General features: G+C 43.4%; 1 protein-coding gene across 1 annotated transcript in view; it reads left to right on the plus strand.

Annotated features, from left to right (window-relative positions):
* The window catches only part of BPIFC (BPI fold containing family C), a 36,934-nt gene that overhangs the window by 6,528 nt on the left and 12,101 nt on the right, over window positions 1-18,305 (plus strand). Inside the window, exons 3-11 of the mRNA XM_055566196.1 lie at window positions 3,887-4,015; window positions 5,699-5,854; window positions 5,982-6,045; window positions 8,146-8,206; window positions 10,909-11,000; window positions 12,040-12,216; window positions 13,364-13,417; window positions 15,043-15,213; window positions 15,843-15,910. Coding sequence (XP_055422171.1) covers window positions 3,887-4,015; window positions 5,699-5,854; window positions 5,982-6,045; window positions 8,146-8,206; window positions 10,909-11,000; window positions 12,040-12,216; window positions 13,364-13,417; window positions 15,043-15,213; window positions 15,843-15,910 — 972 coding nt within the window. The remainder of the gene's footprint in view (window positions 1-3,886; window positions 4,016-5,698; window positions 5,855-5,981; window positions 6,046-8,145; window positions 8,207-10,908; window positions 11,001-12,039; window positions 12,217-13,363; window positions 13,418-15,042; window positions 15,214-15,842; window positions 15,911-18,305) is intronic.

Below are 18,305 nucleotides of genomic sequence, written 5' to 3' on the forward strand. Positions count from 1 at the left end.
AGTTCCTCTTCACTTTCTGCCATAAGGGTGGTGTCATCTGCATATCTGAGGTTATTGATATTTCTCCCAGCAATCTTGATTCCAGCTTGTGCTTCTTCCAGCCCAGCGTTTCTCTAATGTACTCTGCATAGAAGTTAAATAAGCAGGGTGACAATATACAGCCTTGACATACTCCTTTTCCTATTTGGAACCAGTCTATTTTTCCATGTCCAGTTCTAACTGTTGCTTCCTGACCTGCATATAGGTTTCTCAAGAGGCAGGTCAAGTGGTCTGGTATTCCCATCTCTTGAAGAATTTCCCACAGTTTGTTGTGATCCACACAGTCAAAGGCTTTGGCATAGTCAATAAAGCAGAAATAGATGTTTTCCTGGAACTCTCTTGCTTTTTCGATGATCCAGTGAATGTTGGCAAATTGATCTCCAGTTCCTCTGCCTTTTCTAAAACCAACTTGAACATCTGGAAGTTCACAGTTCACATATTGCTGAAGCCTGGCTTGGAGAATTTTGAGCATTACCTTACTAGCATGTGAGATGAGTGCAATTGTGCGGTAGTTTGAGCATTCTTTGGCATTGCCTTTCTTTGGGATTGGAATGAAAACTGACCTTTTTCCAGTCCTGTGGCCACTGCTGAGTTTTCCAAATTTGCTGGCATATTGAGTGCAGCACTTCCATAGCATCATGTTTCAGGATTCGAAATAGCTCAACTGGAATTCCATCACCTCCACTAGCTTTGTTCATAGTGATGCTTTCTAAGGCCCACTTGACTTCACATTCCAGGATGTCTGGCTCTAGGTCAGTGATCACACCATCATGATTATCTTGATCGTGAAGATCTTTTTTGTACAGTTCTTCTGTGTATTCTTACCACCTCTTCTTGATATCTTCTGTTTCTGTTAGGTCCATACCATTTCTGTCCTTTATCGAGCCCATCTTTGCATGAAATGTTCCCTTGGTATCTCTAACTTTCTTGAAGAGATCTCTAGTCTTTCCCATTCTGTTGTTTTCCTCTATTTCTTTGCATTGATCTCTGAAGAAGGCTTTTTTTTTTTATTTTATTTTATTTTTAAACTTTACATAACTGTATTAGATTTGCCAAATATCAAAATGAATCCGCCACAGGTATACATGTGTTCCCCATCCTGAACCCTCCTCCCTCCTCCCTCCCCATTCCATCCCTCTGGGTCGTCCCAGTGCACCAGCCCCAAGCATCCAGTATCGTGCATCGAACCTGGACTGGCATCTCATTTCATACATGATATTTTACATGTTTCAATGCCATTCTCCCAAATCTTCCCACCCTCTCCCTCTCCCACAGAGTCCATAAGACTGTTGAAGAAGGCTTTCTTATCTCTCCTTGCTAGTCTTTGGAACTCTGCATTCAGATGCTTATATCTTTCCTTTTCTCTTTCCTTTGCTTTTTGCTTCTCTTCTTTTCACAGCTTGGTTTTTTGCATTTCTTTTCCATGGGGATGGTCTTGATCCCTGTCTCCTGTACAATGTCACAAACCTCCATCCATAGTTCATCAGGCACTCTGTCTATCAGATCTAGTCCCTTAAATCTATTTCTCACTTCCACTGTATATAATCATAAGGGATTTGGTTTAGGTCATACCTGAATGGTCTAGTGGTTTTCCCCACTTTCTTCAGTTTAAGTCTGAATTTGGCAATAAGGAGTTCATGATCTGAGCCACAGTCAGCTCCCGGTCTTGTTTTTGCTGACTGTATAGAGCTTCTCCATCTTTGGCTGCAAAGAATATAATCCATCTGATTTCAGTGTTAACCATCTGGTGATGTCCATGTGTAGAGTCTTCTCTTGTGTTGTTGGAAAAGGGTGTTTGCTATGACCAGTGCATTCTCTTGGCAAAACTCTATTAGCCTTTGCCCTGCTTCATTCCATACTCCAAGGCCAAATTTGCCTGTTACTCCTGTTTCTTGACTTCCTACTTTTGCATTCCAGTCCCCTATAATGAAAAGGACATCTTTTTTGGATGTTAGTTCTAAAAGGTCTTGTAGGTCTTCATAGAACCATTCAACTTCAGCTTCTTCAGCATTACTGGTTGGGGCATAGGCTTGGATTACTATGATATTGAATGGTTTGCCTTGGAAATGAACAGAGATCATTCTATCATTTTTGAGATTGCATCCAAGTACTGCATTTCGGACTCTTTTGTTGATCATAATGGCTACTCCATTTCTTCTGAGGGATTCCTGCCCGCAGTAGTAGATATAATGGTCATCTGAGTTAAATTCACCCATTCCAGTCCATTTTAGTTCACTGATTCCTAGAATGTCGATGTTCACTCTTGCCATCTCCTGTTTGACCACTTCCAATTTGCCTTGATTCATGGACCTGACATTCCAGGTTCCTATGTGATATTGCTCTTTACAGCATTGGACCTTGCTTCTGTCACCAGTCACATCACAGCTGGGTATTCTTTTTGCTTTAGCTCCATCCCTTGATTCTTTCTGGAGTTATTTCTCCACTGATCTCCAGTAGCATACTGGGCACCTACTGACCTGGGGAGTTCCTCTTTCAGTATCCTATCATTTTGCCTTTTCATACTGTTGATGGGGTTCTCAAGGCAAGAAAACTGAAGTGGTTTGCCATTCCCTTCTCCAGTGAACCACATTCTGTCAGACCTCTCTACCATGACCCGCCCATCTTGGGTGGCCCCATACAGCATGGCTTAGTTTCATTGAGTTAGACAAGGCTGTGATCCATGTGATCAGATTGGCTAGTTTTCTGTGATTATGGTTTCAGTGTGTCTGCCCTCTGATGCCCTCTGGCAACATCTACTGTCTTACTTGGGTTTCTCTTACCTTGGTCGTGGGGTATCTCTTCACGGCTGCTCCAGCAAAGCACAGCCACTGCTCCTTACCTTGGATGAGGGGCATCTCCTCACGGCCGCCCCTCCTGACCTTGAACTCGGAGTAGCTCCTCTCAGCCCTCCTCGCCCACGCAGCCACCGCTCCTTCGAGGTGGGGTTGCTCCTCTCAGCCGCCGCCCCTGACCTCAGACATGGGATAGCTCCTCTAGGCCGCTCCTGTGCTGTTGCAGCGTGGCACACCTACTGCCTCTAATTACCTGTGTGACCAGTGACCACTCAGAGAATCCTTAGGAGGAGTTCATGCTCTAAAGTAAGTTTCTCAACTAGGGAAAATACTGTCCACATAAGAGGGCATTTGGAAGGAAGGCAGGCTGTTTACTGTCCTGATGATTGTGAGGGAGGGGGAACTATTGGCATTTAGTTGGTACATATGCCAAATATCCTGCCAACAGTCCTCTATAAAAAATAATTGTCCCATCCAAAATATGAATGTTCCCCCCATTGAGAAATACTGAAACAGCTGAGGGGAAAGATCCTGATGGCAATATTCTGTCTTTAGAGAAACTAAAGAAGGAGACTGATTACTTGAAAATTTGCTTCTAAACCTGCTCATTTTTCCCCTCCTCTAGATACAAGGGGCTTCCTGCCGAGGGTCTGAAGGGAATTAGGAAGCAGTGCCCTGAGGCTGCAGGGCAGACCTGAGGGTCCTTCCTCTACCTTCAAGCAAGCCTTAGTCACTCAGTTGTGTCTGACTCTTTGTGACCCCATAGACTGTAGCCCACCAGGCTCCTCAGTCCATGGGATTGTCCAGGCAAGAGTACTGGAGTGGGTTGCCAGTCACTTCTCCAGGGGAATCTTCCAGACCCAGGGATTGAACTGGGGTCTCCTGCATTGCAAGTGGATTCTTTACCGTCTGAGCCACCAGGAAAGCCCCCTTCCTCCATAGGAATTCACAATTGCCTGTTCCTCTCAGGAGTTCTACAACTGCATTTTGGGTTTTGCCTTACTAAAATATGTGCTACAGGAGTTGCACTAATTCTTCTGTTTCTTGTTTTATAGCATAAAAATCAATGCCTTTTCATTTCCAAATACTTCACTCGCCTTTGTTCCTGGTGTCGGAATCAGGGCTCTGACCAACCATGGAACTACCAACATCAGCACAGACTGGGAAGTCAAGTCTCCACTTTTGTGAGTATTCCACTGAAAAGTCTGCTGCTATTTTGGGGGGAAATGTAGAAAAAAATCAAAACTGTGCATGTTTGCCAATGTATTTGACATTAGGGTTCTTTCCCTCAGTCGCTAACTGTCGGGGGAGCGTGTAATTTCCTCAGTTCTGTCTCGCCACAGCAAAAAATGAAGTGATGGATGGACCAGTGTTACAGCTTGGTTACAGCTCAGTTTAAATGGCAGAGCCATGTTACAGCTCAGTTACAGCTCAGTTTTATTTGGCAAGCAAAGGAAAATACATCCTCAAGGTGTGAGGGTGGGACAACCCAAAAGAAGCAAAGAGGAGAGAAGAGAAAGGCTCAATTTTGGCTCCTCTTTTCATGTTTTTTCTCCTCCCCCTGAGCCTGCCCTATGTAAATTGGGCTAGCCAGGAGGGCTGTATGTTTTACTTGATGTTTTCACTCTGGTCCTCAGACCTTATTCTGTTCTGTTTTTGCAGGCTTTTTCCTTTCTTTGTCTTTTAATCACCACTATTTTGGACTCCTTTTTCCTAGTCTAACTACCTAACATTAACCATCTTTCTCAGGTGCATTCTTCAAGGAGAGATTTAAAACAGAATATCTTTTCTGGGGACAAGGGAGAGGGGCCTGAAAAGCATCAGTGGCAGAGCCGCTGATCAATGTGCTATATAAGATTTCCTAAGAGCTAGAAGTCCCTGATTGTTAGAGGCATTGACATGAGCTTAACATTTCAGAGTCCCAGTGAATCGCCATCTGACCTTGAGCTAGTCTTTGAACATGCTTCCCTAACTGTAAGGACAACTGCTTAGAAATAAGCCTTCCTACCTCGTGAGGAAGTTGGAGGAGGGTAGTCAGCTTGAGCCCAATCCTCCCTCTACCAAAAGGCCTTTGCACTCTTCTGTAGAAAGAAAGGATCAAGTTCAAGGTGCACTTACAAACTGCCTACTATGTGCAAGTCACTATCCTGAGTGTAATGTTTAGGTCTGCCTTGGTTGATGCCCCAGGATAACACATTCATTCACTCATTTGGTCATTCAACATCCGTTTATTGAGTGCCTACTGCATCCATTTACAAATGGTACTGAATACCACTCATCTCCCTCTCAAGAACTCTAGTCTTATAGACAGTAGAAAAATAACATTTTCCCTCATAAGAAGCAGAGATCCATGTATTATTCATTTCCTTGCTGACTTATCAACCATAGATTGAGTGCTTATTCTGTGTCAAGCCACAAGGTAAATCCTGGGGCCTGGAGATGAACACCATCAAGGAGTTCACATACGACATCTAAGTGTCGCCTTCCCATCTAGATGCCCCTCCTAAATAAGCTGTGGCCACTTTACCCCTATGTTCTCCCTCCAAACAAGCTTCATGTAAGAATTGTGGTTAATATTAAAACATGCCCAACCACGATGGGGGCCAGAGCACTCAGGATGAAATACCTACAAGACGCCTAGAGCTGTCACCATTCACACATTTGTTACTTCATTTGTTCAGTAAATATCCATTCAGCTCCACTCCTATCTGCTGTTAAGTACCAGGAATCCAGAAGTGATGAGGTTCCTGCCCTCCTGGGGCTTACAGCCTATGGGTAAGCCCTCCTATGGGCGTAGATTCAGAGGAACAAGATCCATCTCCACCCCTGCCCAGGCTTGGGTAACCTTGCACTTTTTCTCCCAATAGCCAAGACACAGGAGCAGCTGACCTGTTTCTCTCTGGGGTCTATTTCACTGGTATAGTTGTCCTGTCCCGAAATGACTTTGGTCACCCGATCCTGAAGCTCCAAGACTGCTATGCTCAAGTGAGCCATGCCGCCGTCTCGTTTTCTGGAGAGCTCAGGTGAGCAAGGGCACCCTGGTGGGCAGTGGCCAGGCTGTGGCTGGATTCTCAGGCGGCTCCTAGGGGTGGCAATTAACTGGCAGATATGATTCTGTATAAGCCTTAAAAAAAAATTTTTTTTTCCTAGTGTCCTATATAACTCCTTTGCTGAGCCCATGGAGAAACCCATTTTAAAGAAATTAAATGAAATGGTAAGTCCTTAAAGATTATCCAGCCACAGTGACATGCTGTCAGCAGCAGTTTTACCATGCTTCGATGAACTCTAAGTCAATAAACCTTGCTTGAGCACCAGCTGTGTGCTAAGCACTCCCCAAGGCACTTTCACAACATTACCCTTTGCAGCTTAATAGTTTCTCAAGTGCCTGCTATGTGCCAAATACTATGGTTGGTGCTAGAGATATAGAGATACATAAAACAGCACTCCTTCCCTCAAATCCTCACCTCAGGGTGGGCAAACAATCAAAAAGATTTGGTTTATTGTGTGCCTACTGCATGCCCAGCACTAGGCTAGAGTCTGTTGGGGATATGAAAAAGGAATACACTCCTCTGTTTAGGAAAACTCAGTTCAGACTTGGGAAACGAACTGAATAAGTATTTGAATCTTGTACATACCTATGTTGTCCTTAGATTGAACTGAAGGGGTTCAGAGAAATAGAAAAATTAAATAGACCCTGGAAGTATCCTGGGAGATACTTTTGGAAGGTGCAGGACTTGAACTTGGCCTTGAATTACAGATAGGATTTGAATAGGTAAGGAATGGGAGAAAAGAATGGATATTTCCAGCCAAGTGAAATAGTATAAGTTAAGGTGACTTCCTGATTCCAGAAGTCAGCATTTGGAGAAGGGAAAGATGGAATTGGTGGTGAGGCCTCTTTCTAATCCTGACAGTATCTTCCCTGAACACTTCACATGTTTCTGGAGAGACAAGGAGAGGGGTGAGGAGGACAGGGGAAAGAAAGGAGATTCATCTCTGGAAAAGAGGGGCAAGGATGGTGTCTGGCTGTCTCCATCCTCCTTGTGTTGAATTCAATGCTCAGAAGGCAGGAGGTGTATAATGAACGTTGATGAGGAAATCAACACACAGAAACATTAAGCAGCTTGTTCAACAAGGTTGCCCGGCTGGCCCAAGGATGCTGAAGCTTTCCTATCTTTCTCCATCCTGACCTGAAATTTGCTGAGTGCCAGCGAATGTGCATATTAAAGAGTGGCTGGGAAAGAGTGCTGTCACCTTAAGAGACCCCACCCTTGCTCATCCATCGTTCAAAACAAGTCACGGTCCTTTGGCCTCCAACAAAAAGCCGATAGTTAAGCTTGCCTGGAGTTTATATATGACATAGAGCTCATAGATGCTTTGCTTCTAGGGTTCCCTTTGTGTCACTGGAAAAGGACAGGAGTGCTCCGACCACAGTGGTCTAGCCATGTCAGACCAGATTTCAAATCCTGCTGATCTACTTGATCACCTTCTCTAAACTTCAGTTTTCCCATCTGTAAATAAAGGACAGTAGTGCCTGCCCCTCAGGACTGTAGTGAAGACAGAATGAGGTTAACAATCGCTAACATTCATTGAATGCTTATGACATAGCAGATGCAATTATCATCCACATGTTGCAGATGAGGGGAGTGAGGCAAAAGAGTACAAGGAACTTGCCAAGACATCCAACGCCAGGCAGTCAGGCTCCTGAGCCTCTGCTCGTAACCCCCACACTGAGTGTTCAGCACATGCCTAGCACATGGCACCCACCTTGGTACTTTTCCTCCTTCCTACAGATGTGCTTGGGAGTGATTCAAGATTGCTTTTCTGATTCCAAAAGGGGTTCTGATCTAAGTAGATGTTTGATCAAATGAGCTCTCAAAGCAGCCCAGCGAGGAAGTCAAGTCCCTGCTCTAACTTCCTGGGGCAGGGCCTGGCATGCTGACAGTAGAGGTGAGAGGCAGGGGCATCCCTGCCATCAGGAGAGGCTCAGCAGGTTCCCCAGGTGTCATAGCACATGGACTGGGCACACGTCCTGTCGTGCCACAGGAAGGAAAGCCAAGAGCTCGTCTTTGATGGGGCAAGCTGGGTGTAGTCCCAGTTGCTCTGGAGATGAGCCAGCATTCAGTGGCACACCACCCACTCATTAGGAACTTGAGGCCCATGGACATCAATTAATTTAAGGGAAACATTTAAGGGAAAGTCCAAAGGGAGAAGGTCTTCTCACTGAAAGGCCTTTGTGGGCACGGTCTAGGCCATGAAACAGAAATGTCCAGTACAATGTGATAACCTGCATTTTTTTTTTTCCTTTTACGGCCAGCTCTGTCCCATTATCACAGGTGAGGTGGAGGCACTGAATGCCAATCTCAGCATGCTGGAGGGTGAGTCCTAGAGCCGTCTCTTCCAGGTGCTTCTTCTCCCACCCCGCACTCAGGTGCTCTCCAGGTGGGCTTTGCTCCAGCTCTCCGGTCTGCTTTCCCCTCTGCAAACTAGTGCCACTGCAGGGAGGGGCATGCAGGGACTGACCCGAGTGTGTAGGGCCTGCTCTTTTCTGCTGGTTAGCTAGCTTCACTGCAGGAGGAGATGGCTTCAGGAGACAAGATGCAAGGCAGAGGATTAAACTCTCGTGAGCTTGAATCCCAGCTCTGGTACTAAATCCATCCTCTTCAGAATGATGGATGCTCATCCTGATCAGTTACCCCTGGTTCTAATCCCTTTGGTGGTTCCTATAGCTGCCTTCAGGATCAAGTCCAAATCCCTTAACATGGACTACAAGACCTGCCTGTCATGGTCCGGCTCCTCCTCACCTCTCTGAACTTCATCTTCCACCTCTAGCTGCTCCAGCCATCAAACTGCTTCTCCTGCCTCACACCCTTGCCTCCCACCCTGCTGTCCTCTCTGCCTAGAAACGCCTTCTCTCCTCTTCATCCATTTATTCACTTAAGAGATATTTACTGAGTACCTGTCTCTCTGCCAGCACTGTGCTAAGCACAACCCCTTCTGCTTCCTGTCTCTCAGCCATTCCTTGTCCTATTCCCTCCTCTTTATCTTTTAAGGCTCAGCTCAGGCATAGTTCCAGTTCCTCAATGCTCACATGATACTTTGGGTGTTTCTATCTCTTTGCACTCCATCCACTCATCCCCCAATGATGTGCTGAGCCCCTGGAATAGGCTGGGTGCTATTCTTGGTGCTGGAGATGCAGCAGTAAACCTAGGAGACAGAAATACCTGCCCTCTTGGGGCTAGTGAGAGGAGACAGCCAGCCAGCAAGATAATTAGTAACATCTACAGTATCATTGCAATAAATGGTAAGAAGAAAACTAAAGCAGGGAAGGAACTGGCTGGCAGTGGGGTGGGGGTGGGGGTGGGGGTTGTTTAAAATAGCCTGGCCGGGAAAGACACCCCTGAACAAGTGCCATTAAAGTAAGGACCTGAATGAAGTAGGGAGCTGCTGCTGCTGCTGCTGCTAAGTCGCTTCAGTCATGTCCGACTCTGTGCGACCCCTGAGACGGCAGCCCACCAGGCTCCCCCGTCCCTGGGATTCTCCAGGCAAGAACACTGGAGTGGGTTGCCATTGCCTTCTCTAATGTATGAAAGTGAAAAGTGAAAGTGAAGTCGCTCAGTCATGTCCGACTCGTAGCGACCCCATGGACTGCAGTCTACCAGGCTCCTCCATCCATGGGATTTTCCAGGCAAGAGTACTGGAGTGGGATGCCATTGCCTTCTCCGAAGTAGGGAGCAGCTGCTCCTAAATCTGGATGAAGGACTTTCCAGTCAGAGGAAAACTCAAGCTCAAAGGCCCCTGTGGGAACATGCTGAGTGCCTTGGAGGAACTGTTAGGAGACCATACTGGAAACAGAAGGAACGAGGGGGAAGTATCAGGAAACAAGGTCAAAGAGGGGAAAGCAGATGGTTAGAGCTTCAGAGCTCTATAGGTCACCACGAAGGCTGGCTCTTAGTATGAGATGAGAAGTTGTTGGAGAGTCCTAGTCGCACCTTGCATGTCCTGACTTATATTTTAAGGAGATCACTCTGGCTTCTATTAATTATAGGACAGGGTCAAAGGTGGAGGCAGGGAGACCACTTAAGAGATTGCCACAGTGACCCATATGAGCAAGGAAGGGAGGGGCCTGGATGAAGTGAGGAAGATGGTGAGAGGCGTTCAGGTTCCAGATGTACCTGGAGGGTAGAGACAGTGGTACTTGCTGACACATTGAATGTGGATCATGAAAAGAATCAGGGATGGATGACCCCGGGGTTTATGTTGAGCATCTGAAAAACTGGAAGAAATGGATTTATTGATACCAAGGTGGGGAAGACTATAAGACTCAGTTTGTAGCCAGACCATCCAGAGCTCAGCTATAGATCTGCTCTTATTACATTGTGTTAATTTCCTGTTCCACCTTGAGTTCCTTTAGAGGAGGAACTTTGACTCTTCTCTGTGTCCCTAACACCAAGCACAGTGCCTAACTCATAGTAGTTTAATAAACAAGGGATGAAAGGAGATGGTGTCTGGACAGATGGATTGATGAGTGGATGCAGATAGATGAATAAAAAATAATAGATTGGCGAGGTAGGGAAAGAGTAAGAAGATGTAGAAAAGATGAGGAAAGAACCAGTGGAAGACTCCCATGTCCTAGCTTGCTGTGGGCACATTTCTTCACTTCTGGGAGCATGTATAAAAGGATATGGATGAAAATTTGGTATACCAATGGACATGAATTTGAGCAAACTCCAGGAGATGGTGAAGGACAGGGAAGCCTGGGGTGCTGCAATCCATGGGTTCGCAAAGGGTCAAGACACAGCTTAGTGACTAAACAACAGCCAAAATTTTATTGATGTTTCTCTCAGGGCAATGTGACAAATGAAAGTTTTTACTTTCTTCTTTTGATTTATCTACTTTCCTGAGTTTTGAAAAGTGAGCAAGTGTTACTTAAGAAATAGGGTGATTAAAAAAAAAATAGGGTGATAGTTAATTTTTGTTTTAAATAACAGAGGATTCAGAATTATATTGTTCTGGATAAACATTAATTATGTGTTATACTATACCTTTATGAATGTAAATTTTCTTTTTTGTTTTTTAGTTTTAAGAAAGATTGACAACTATACTCTGCTGGATTATTCCCTAATCAGTTCCCCAGAAATTACTGAGAATTACTTTGACCTGAATTTGAAGGTAATTTTGTCATCATCAGAGTTCTGATTTTGGCCATTAACAGCCAATATTCGAGGAACAAACATTATGTGCAGAAGGAAATATAACTACGTTCTCTTCCGATAATTTAATTTTCTTTCAAGGAATTCTCTCATGTTTATGTTCCTTTAAAAGACTCTTGAACACTTGATTGGTAAATGATTGTTTGGATTACATAACATATGTCTGCCTTCTTCAAGAAAAGTATCATGTTGTCTTTACCTCTGGGAGTAAGGTTTGAGGCTAAGAGGCAGCAAGTAAGATAGTCTGCATTTATTAGAACTCAACAGATCCATATATTATAAATATTGATACTTCTATTTATTCCTAACTTTCAGGTTAGTGAATTTAACTGAGGGCTGCTGATCTTGGTCAGGGCCATTAGCACATGATAATGGTGTTTGCTGATTCTAGAAAAGTGATTAACTGTGGTTACATTTAGTTTGCTCCAAAGTTAATATCATTGTTTTTTTAAATGCATACAGACTTATGTTTCAAGGACTCAGAGTCATTCAAATCAGTTAAATGTTACACGAGACACCATTTTGTAATAACAACCTATAGCTAATGAGGTCAGCATTTAAAATGTCACAAAAACGCTTTAAGCCACGTAGCGTCCTGGGTCCTTTTGTGTCTATGATGCCCCAGATGCTCAGAAGTCATGGGTTTTGTAGATCAGAGGTTTGACATCTTTAATTTTCTACATGGCACTTTGGGAACTATCCAGAGCTGTCCCCTCCAGATACAGGCACTTGCCTTCCTTTCTCTGAGAAGAGGACCAACAAGGACGCTCTCACCAGATTACACCCCAGGATGGACAAGACACGCTCAGATATGCTCAAGAAGTCATCAAAGCATTGAAACATAGTCCGTAGTCAAGGAGTCAGAGGACTCATGGTTTTCTCATCCCTACTGAGTTTCTGCAATTTTCCATATTCTGACTTGAGTGGGTCCACGTCCTTTTAATCCTGCACAACTGTCTTCCCCTAATACACTGGTCTTTCTCTCTATTTCCCCACAGGGTGTTTTCTACCCGTTGAAAAGTCTCCAATATCCCCCCTTCCCATCAGTTCCTTTTGTGCTCCCGGAACGCAGTGATTCTATGCTCTACATTGGAATCTCCAAGTATTTCTTTAAATCTGCATCCTATGCTTATTTTACAGCTGGGGCTTTCAGCTTCACTCTCACCACAAAAGAGGTGAGGAATGTTAATGGATGATAACAATCGACACCAACATTTAATCTTATTTTAAGTATCCCATTACGGGGGTTGTTATGTTCTTATTCCTGGGCCTTTGTAGACACTATCACTTCTAGCAGGACGATGAATAAAGGGATTGCAGAATGAATGTTGATATTAGTTGGAGAGTTGCTGGGTTTCCAGTTCTGCCAATTTCAGCTTTTTATGTTCTTCTAGATTGATCTTAAATAATACTAAGAACCCCCATCACTGCTTATTACCTGTGATGAATACCTGTGAATTTTGGTAATTTCAATGTACCTAATATCTCTATGCCAGATTTTCATCATTTGGAAAATGGGAATAATAATAAATCCATACACATAGGGTTGTTTTGGGCATTAAAGAGGTTTAAATATATGTAAAGTATTCAGGCCAATACCTAACACAGAGTACATGCTCCATACGTGTTTATTACTATTGTTTGTGTTATGCCAACATAAAGATTTCTCCTATTGGTAATTACATTTGACATCTACAATGATCAGTAAATAGCACAGATATTCACTGATCCTCTTTGTCATGCCCCTCCCTTTTATAATGAGAACACTCTCTCCAGCCAGTCAGCTAACAACTTTCATTGAGCATCCCTTACGACTCTTTCCATTCTCTAGGTCCCAATTATACATGTAGTTATAAATCTTATGTTCAAAATGCTGGTGGCAACACCAGCTCCCAGACACCGCTGAGAATGAAATATTTCTAGTATCAGACTTGAAAACCATTCATCTGTGAAGATAAATTGCTTATGCATTGTTTATCTCAGTAATCTCTGAAAATGACAATAAAGCAAGACTTCTTGTTAACCACTGTAAAACATTTACATCTGGGTCATACCTATATGATGTACACTGTGTTCCCAAGGTTAAAAGGTACTTCTCAAAGCAATGTAACTTCCTGTGTGACCTAAAGGCAAGTGACTTTACTTCTGTGGGCCTCTGAGTTCCTGTGTTTGGGCTATGAAACGATAGATCACCTTCAAACACTAGGCATTTCTGGTGCAACAGCTTCACGATTCATAAAAATTATAGAGAATGCTGCATTTTCCCTGAAAATACAACCCAGGTATAAACCTTCCAGTGACATGATGTTCTTGATTTTCCAGATTTCCAACCATTTGCTTCACAACTCTCAAGCCCATGGCAACATGCTCTCCCGGGTGAGTGCTCAGGGTTTGACTCCTTAATGGTGTATTTGCTTTCATTGCAGTTATTTCTGGAAGACTTTGTATTCCTTTTTGGTTCAAGCTTGCATCCATATTTCCCTTCTTAAGAGTTTTTTTTTTTCCTTTTTATTTATTTATTTTACTTTACAATATTGTGTTGGTTTTGCCATACATCAACATGCATCCGCCACGGGTATACATGTGTTCCCCATCCTGAACCCCCCTCCCACCTCCCTCCCCATATCATCCCTCTGGGTCATCCCAGTGCACCAGCCCCAAACTTCCTGTATCCTGCATCGAACCTGGACTGGCGATTCGTTTCTTATGTGATATTATACATGTTTTAATGCCATTCTCCCAAATCATCCCCCTCCTCCCTCTCCCACAGAGTCCAAAAGACTGTTCTATACATCTGTGTCTTTTTTGCTGTCTCGCATACAGGGTTGTCATTACCATCTTTCTAAATTCCATATATATGCGTTAGTATACTGTATTGGTATTTTTCTTTCTGGCTTACTTCACTCTGGTGGTCCAGTGGCTAAGACTCCATGCTCCCAATGTAGAGGGCCCGGGTAAAGTACTTATTTATTTATAGTGCCACATGCGGGATCTTTAGCTATGGCATGTGAGATCTATATCATTCCCTGACCTGGGACTGAACCCAGGCCCCCTACACTGGGAGCATGGAGTCTTAGCCACTGGACCACCAGGGAAGTCCCAAGAGTTTTGTCTTTTAATCAAATATCTACAAATACTAACTGAACAATACAAGTTTCTAGTGAAGACATTGTACATTCACAGAATAAATCCTCTCTTCCTTCTATAAGTTCCACCGCACTTGAAATAATTAGTTTAAATGGGAAAGGAAGGAACAGGGCTTACATTTGTGACCTTAGTAATAGTAATGTTAGCTGCTCAGTTGTATCCAACTCTTTGCGATCCCATGGGCTATAGCTTGCCAGGCTCCTCTGTCCATGGAATTCTCCAGACAACAATACTGGAGTGGGCTGCCATTCCCTTCTCCAGGGGATCTTCCTGACCCAGGGATCGAATCTGGGTCTCTCGCATTCCAGGCAGATTCTCTACCATCCGAGCAACCAGGAACCCATTTGAAACCCTAGTAAAGCAACTACTAAGATCATGGTGGCGTGGCACCTGAGTACTGGGCACAGTGTACTGAAAGGGTCAGGTTTGCCCTGGAGGACCCAGAGGTGCTCGTGTAGCATCCTGGGTTTAGAGCAAGGATCGTAAGTCAGATAGACCTAGACTTGAACCCTAGTTCTACAACTTACCTGCCTGAAACCTTGAGAAAATTACTTAATCTCTCTAAGGCTCATTCTCTTCAGTCGTGAAATGGGAATCCTGATAGAACCTGCCTCACAAGGATTTTGTGGAGATTGAATGAAATAATACTGAAAGTCCTGACATGTGCCTGACACACAGTATGTGTTCAGTAAATGCCAGCTTTCTTAATCCTATGTTGTTATTGGTATTATTATTAAAGAGCTTTTTTCTAACTGTGATGATGTAAGATTAATCACCACAGGCAACCCCAGATTTGTGATATCGCCTCCTCATCTCATGACTCCCGATCTCTCTTCTTCCCTGAATGTGGGCAGATTGCAGAACTCTACATCTTGTCCAAGCCCTTCATGGTACAGGTCATGGCAACAGAGCCTCCCGTGATCAGTTTACTACCAGGTAACTTCACCCTGGACATCCCCGCCTCCATCATGATACTCACCCAGCCCAAGAACTCGACTGCGGAAACCATCGTTTCCATGGACTTTGTAAGTCTGTGGGGACAGGAGGGCAGCCTATGGATACCAATCCTGTCCATGCAATAGACCACTGACCTGCAGGCTCTACCAAATGTTTGGAGGGATGAGATGAGCTCCATCAATAGGGGAGGGGGCAAGGTTGAGACTGAGGTAGAGGAAGGTATGGAGGCCAGTTCTCATTCAATAGCTCCCAACCCTTCCCCACATGCTGTGTGCCCTTTCCTCTGCTTCATTTACATTAATAACCAATTTTTTAAAATAAGTCCATCAAGGTGGAGTTCAAGTTTATTTGAGTTGATGAAGGCCAAATGCAATCTGAGAGAAAACGACTGAACAATGAACCTAAGTGAGATGCTACACACACACACACACACACACACACACACAAACATACACACACACTTACACATACATGGAAAATAGAGATTAGAAGAAAATGAAAAATAATTTAAAGGAGATCTTCAAACAGAAAGTCTTTATAGTCTCCCTACCTGCAAGACAGTATTTTCAAGAGCTCTTTCTTTTCAATATTTTTTAAGATGAAAGTAAAGTTTATGTTTCTGCTATGGGTAGTGATATTTGTGGCCAAAATAGACAAATTCACTCATCTTACTAATGAATGCCTTTGTTCTCTGCAGGTTGCTAGTACCAATGTTGCTCTGGCTATTTTGGGACAAAGACTGATTTGCTCTTTATCTCTGAACAGGTAAGCTCAGTTGATATGACTATTGGATGGTAGTAACAAGTGAATCAACAGGCCAAGAGACAAGTGAACATTCACAACACAGGTGAAGTTATCATCCAATAGACATGAATCATCAAGCATTTCTCCTGTAACAGTCCAGATAATTTCAAAGTATGGATCTAACTGAAAATTGCATTATGAATTTTTTTTTCTTCCCAGTAAACAATATTCAGATAAACCTGGCAACAAAATTAGCATAAGTTTAATTCTACAATGTAAATTCTCATTCTAATGGTACAGCAATAAAAAATGAATTTCCTTTTCAACAAATTTAAAATAGATGCTATTGAAGAAACAGAATGAAACTTTGAGGTCAAGGAATGAAGTTTCAAAACCCTGCTCCCTTGTTCCAGAACCATGACCAAGTCTTTTAACCTCTTTGAACCTCAGCTGTCTTATCTGTAAAATAATGAAGTCATAAAGAATCACCTCTGAGTTACCTTCAGTCTCTAACATTCAGAGCCCATTACTAGAGTTTAACTAGAGTAGAGTTTAACTAGACCATGCCCCATGGCCTGGCTGGCTCTCAAACACAAGCCATGCAGTGTGAAAGAGCTGGAGCAGGTCATGTACACAGATCACTGAACACTAATTGCCACTGGGAAGGATCATCTTCAAAGCTCATTCTCTTCGGCCCTTATAAAGCCCATAGTGGAAGCCATGAATCAGACAAACTAGGAGTGAGGATGTACAGAATAATCAGATGGCACAGATTAAATCCATGAAAGGAGGAAGAGGAAGCAATAAAATAGACAAATCAGAATCTGAAAACACTGGGAAACCAACAGAGGAGAAAAGTCAATCACTATAAGTCAACTTGATGCTAGGAAGACTATTGTAGGAACATGGAAAATATGTTCAGTAAAATAATACAAAATGAAATAAGCAGAATATAGAACTGCATAAACACAACAATCAACCATGTAAAATAGCTTTCCATCTGGATTAGAAAGTGAATTACAAATGAAGGATTGTGTTAGGATATGAGATTATGAGTCAGCTGTTTTCTTAAAAATTTTTTTATAACTATGTTGCTTTTCCAATAAAAGGAATGATAAAAGCAAAAAGTAGTGTGGTTTCCCAGAGATAAAAGATTTCATGAAGGCTTTCTCCTCAACTTTACCCAGGTTTTCAAAGAAGGACTTATTTCTCTATTAAATTCAATAGGCATGGTGCCCAGAGCCAATGAAACTTCAGGGACTCATGAAAATGTTTTAATATATTTTAAAATAAGAAATTTAAAATGAATTCAATCCAGACTAGACTATACAATGACTTTATAACACCTCAGTCTTCAGAGATCAGTTTTAATGTTTGTGTGTCTTTTTTTTTTTTTTTTTTTTTTTTTTTTGGTTTTTTATGGAGGAAGAATTCCCAAAGGCTTCAGGCCACCAGATGTCATGATGTAGCCCTGTTTCTAGAAGATCAAGGCTGATGAATTTCTTAACCTTGATGGGTGATCTTTGAGATGGCAGTTTTAATGGTTGAGAGGGTAGAAGCCAGAGAGCAGAAAGAGAGAGGGGAAAGGGGTGGAAGGTGAGGAGCTGGCAGTGTCTGAGCTAGGCCATGAGAAAGGACAATTTGGAAGTTGGTTTGCCTGAGTTGCAGTACTGTGAGTGTAGGTGAGACCGCCATCTGATGGCTGAGAGGAAAGGGGAGCTGGAAGTCTGGAGTGATGGGAGATCCCTGGGGCAAGGCTGCCAACTGAGGCAGCAAGCTCTGAGAAGGTAGAAATAATATTTACCCTTAAGCCAGGGTCTGGTTTCCTGGCAGGATGAGAAGGAAGGATTTAACAAGAACAGGACTTCAGGCTGTGGCAAGCAGGTAACAAAGACCTTGAGTTGCAGAGAGACCAAGGTGCTTTCCCGCTGACCCTCAACTCCAACATTCCTGCCAGTAAGAAACTGCAGGTACAGTGGGCATTATGTTTCTTTACAGAAAATGAAAGTGTTTGTCGCTCAGCCATGTCCAACTCTTTGCCACCCCATGGACTGTAGCCCACAAGGCAACTCTGTCTATGGAATTCTCCAGGCAAGAATACTGGAGTGTTCAGCCATTCCCTTCTCCAGGGGATCTTCCTGACCCAGGGATGGAACCCTGGTCTTCTTGCATGCAGATTCTTTATCATCTGAGCCACCAGGAATAATTAGGAAAACTGATGGTAACCTGTTAAATTCACATCATCCAAAGAAATGTTTGAATTCATTCTCCAGCTTCCTGAGGTCCACAAGTCAGCTTTGACCTTGCAAACACAAATCTGAAAGTAGGACTCCTGCCTTCCCGAAGTCTCCTCAAACTCCCCTGTGACCTCCTTTAGATTCAGGTCACTGGGCAGGCTTCCTGTACCCTGAGGCTT

Source organism: Bubalus kerabau, chromosome 1 (assembly GCF_029407905.1).
Source record: "Bubalus kerabau isolate K-KA32 ecotype Philippines breed swamp buffalo chromosome 1, PCC_UOA_SB_1v2, whole genome shotgun sequence".
NCBI lineage: Eukaryota > Metazoa > Chordata > Mammalia > Artiodactyla > Bovidae > Bubalus > Bubalus kerabau.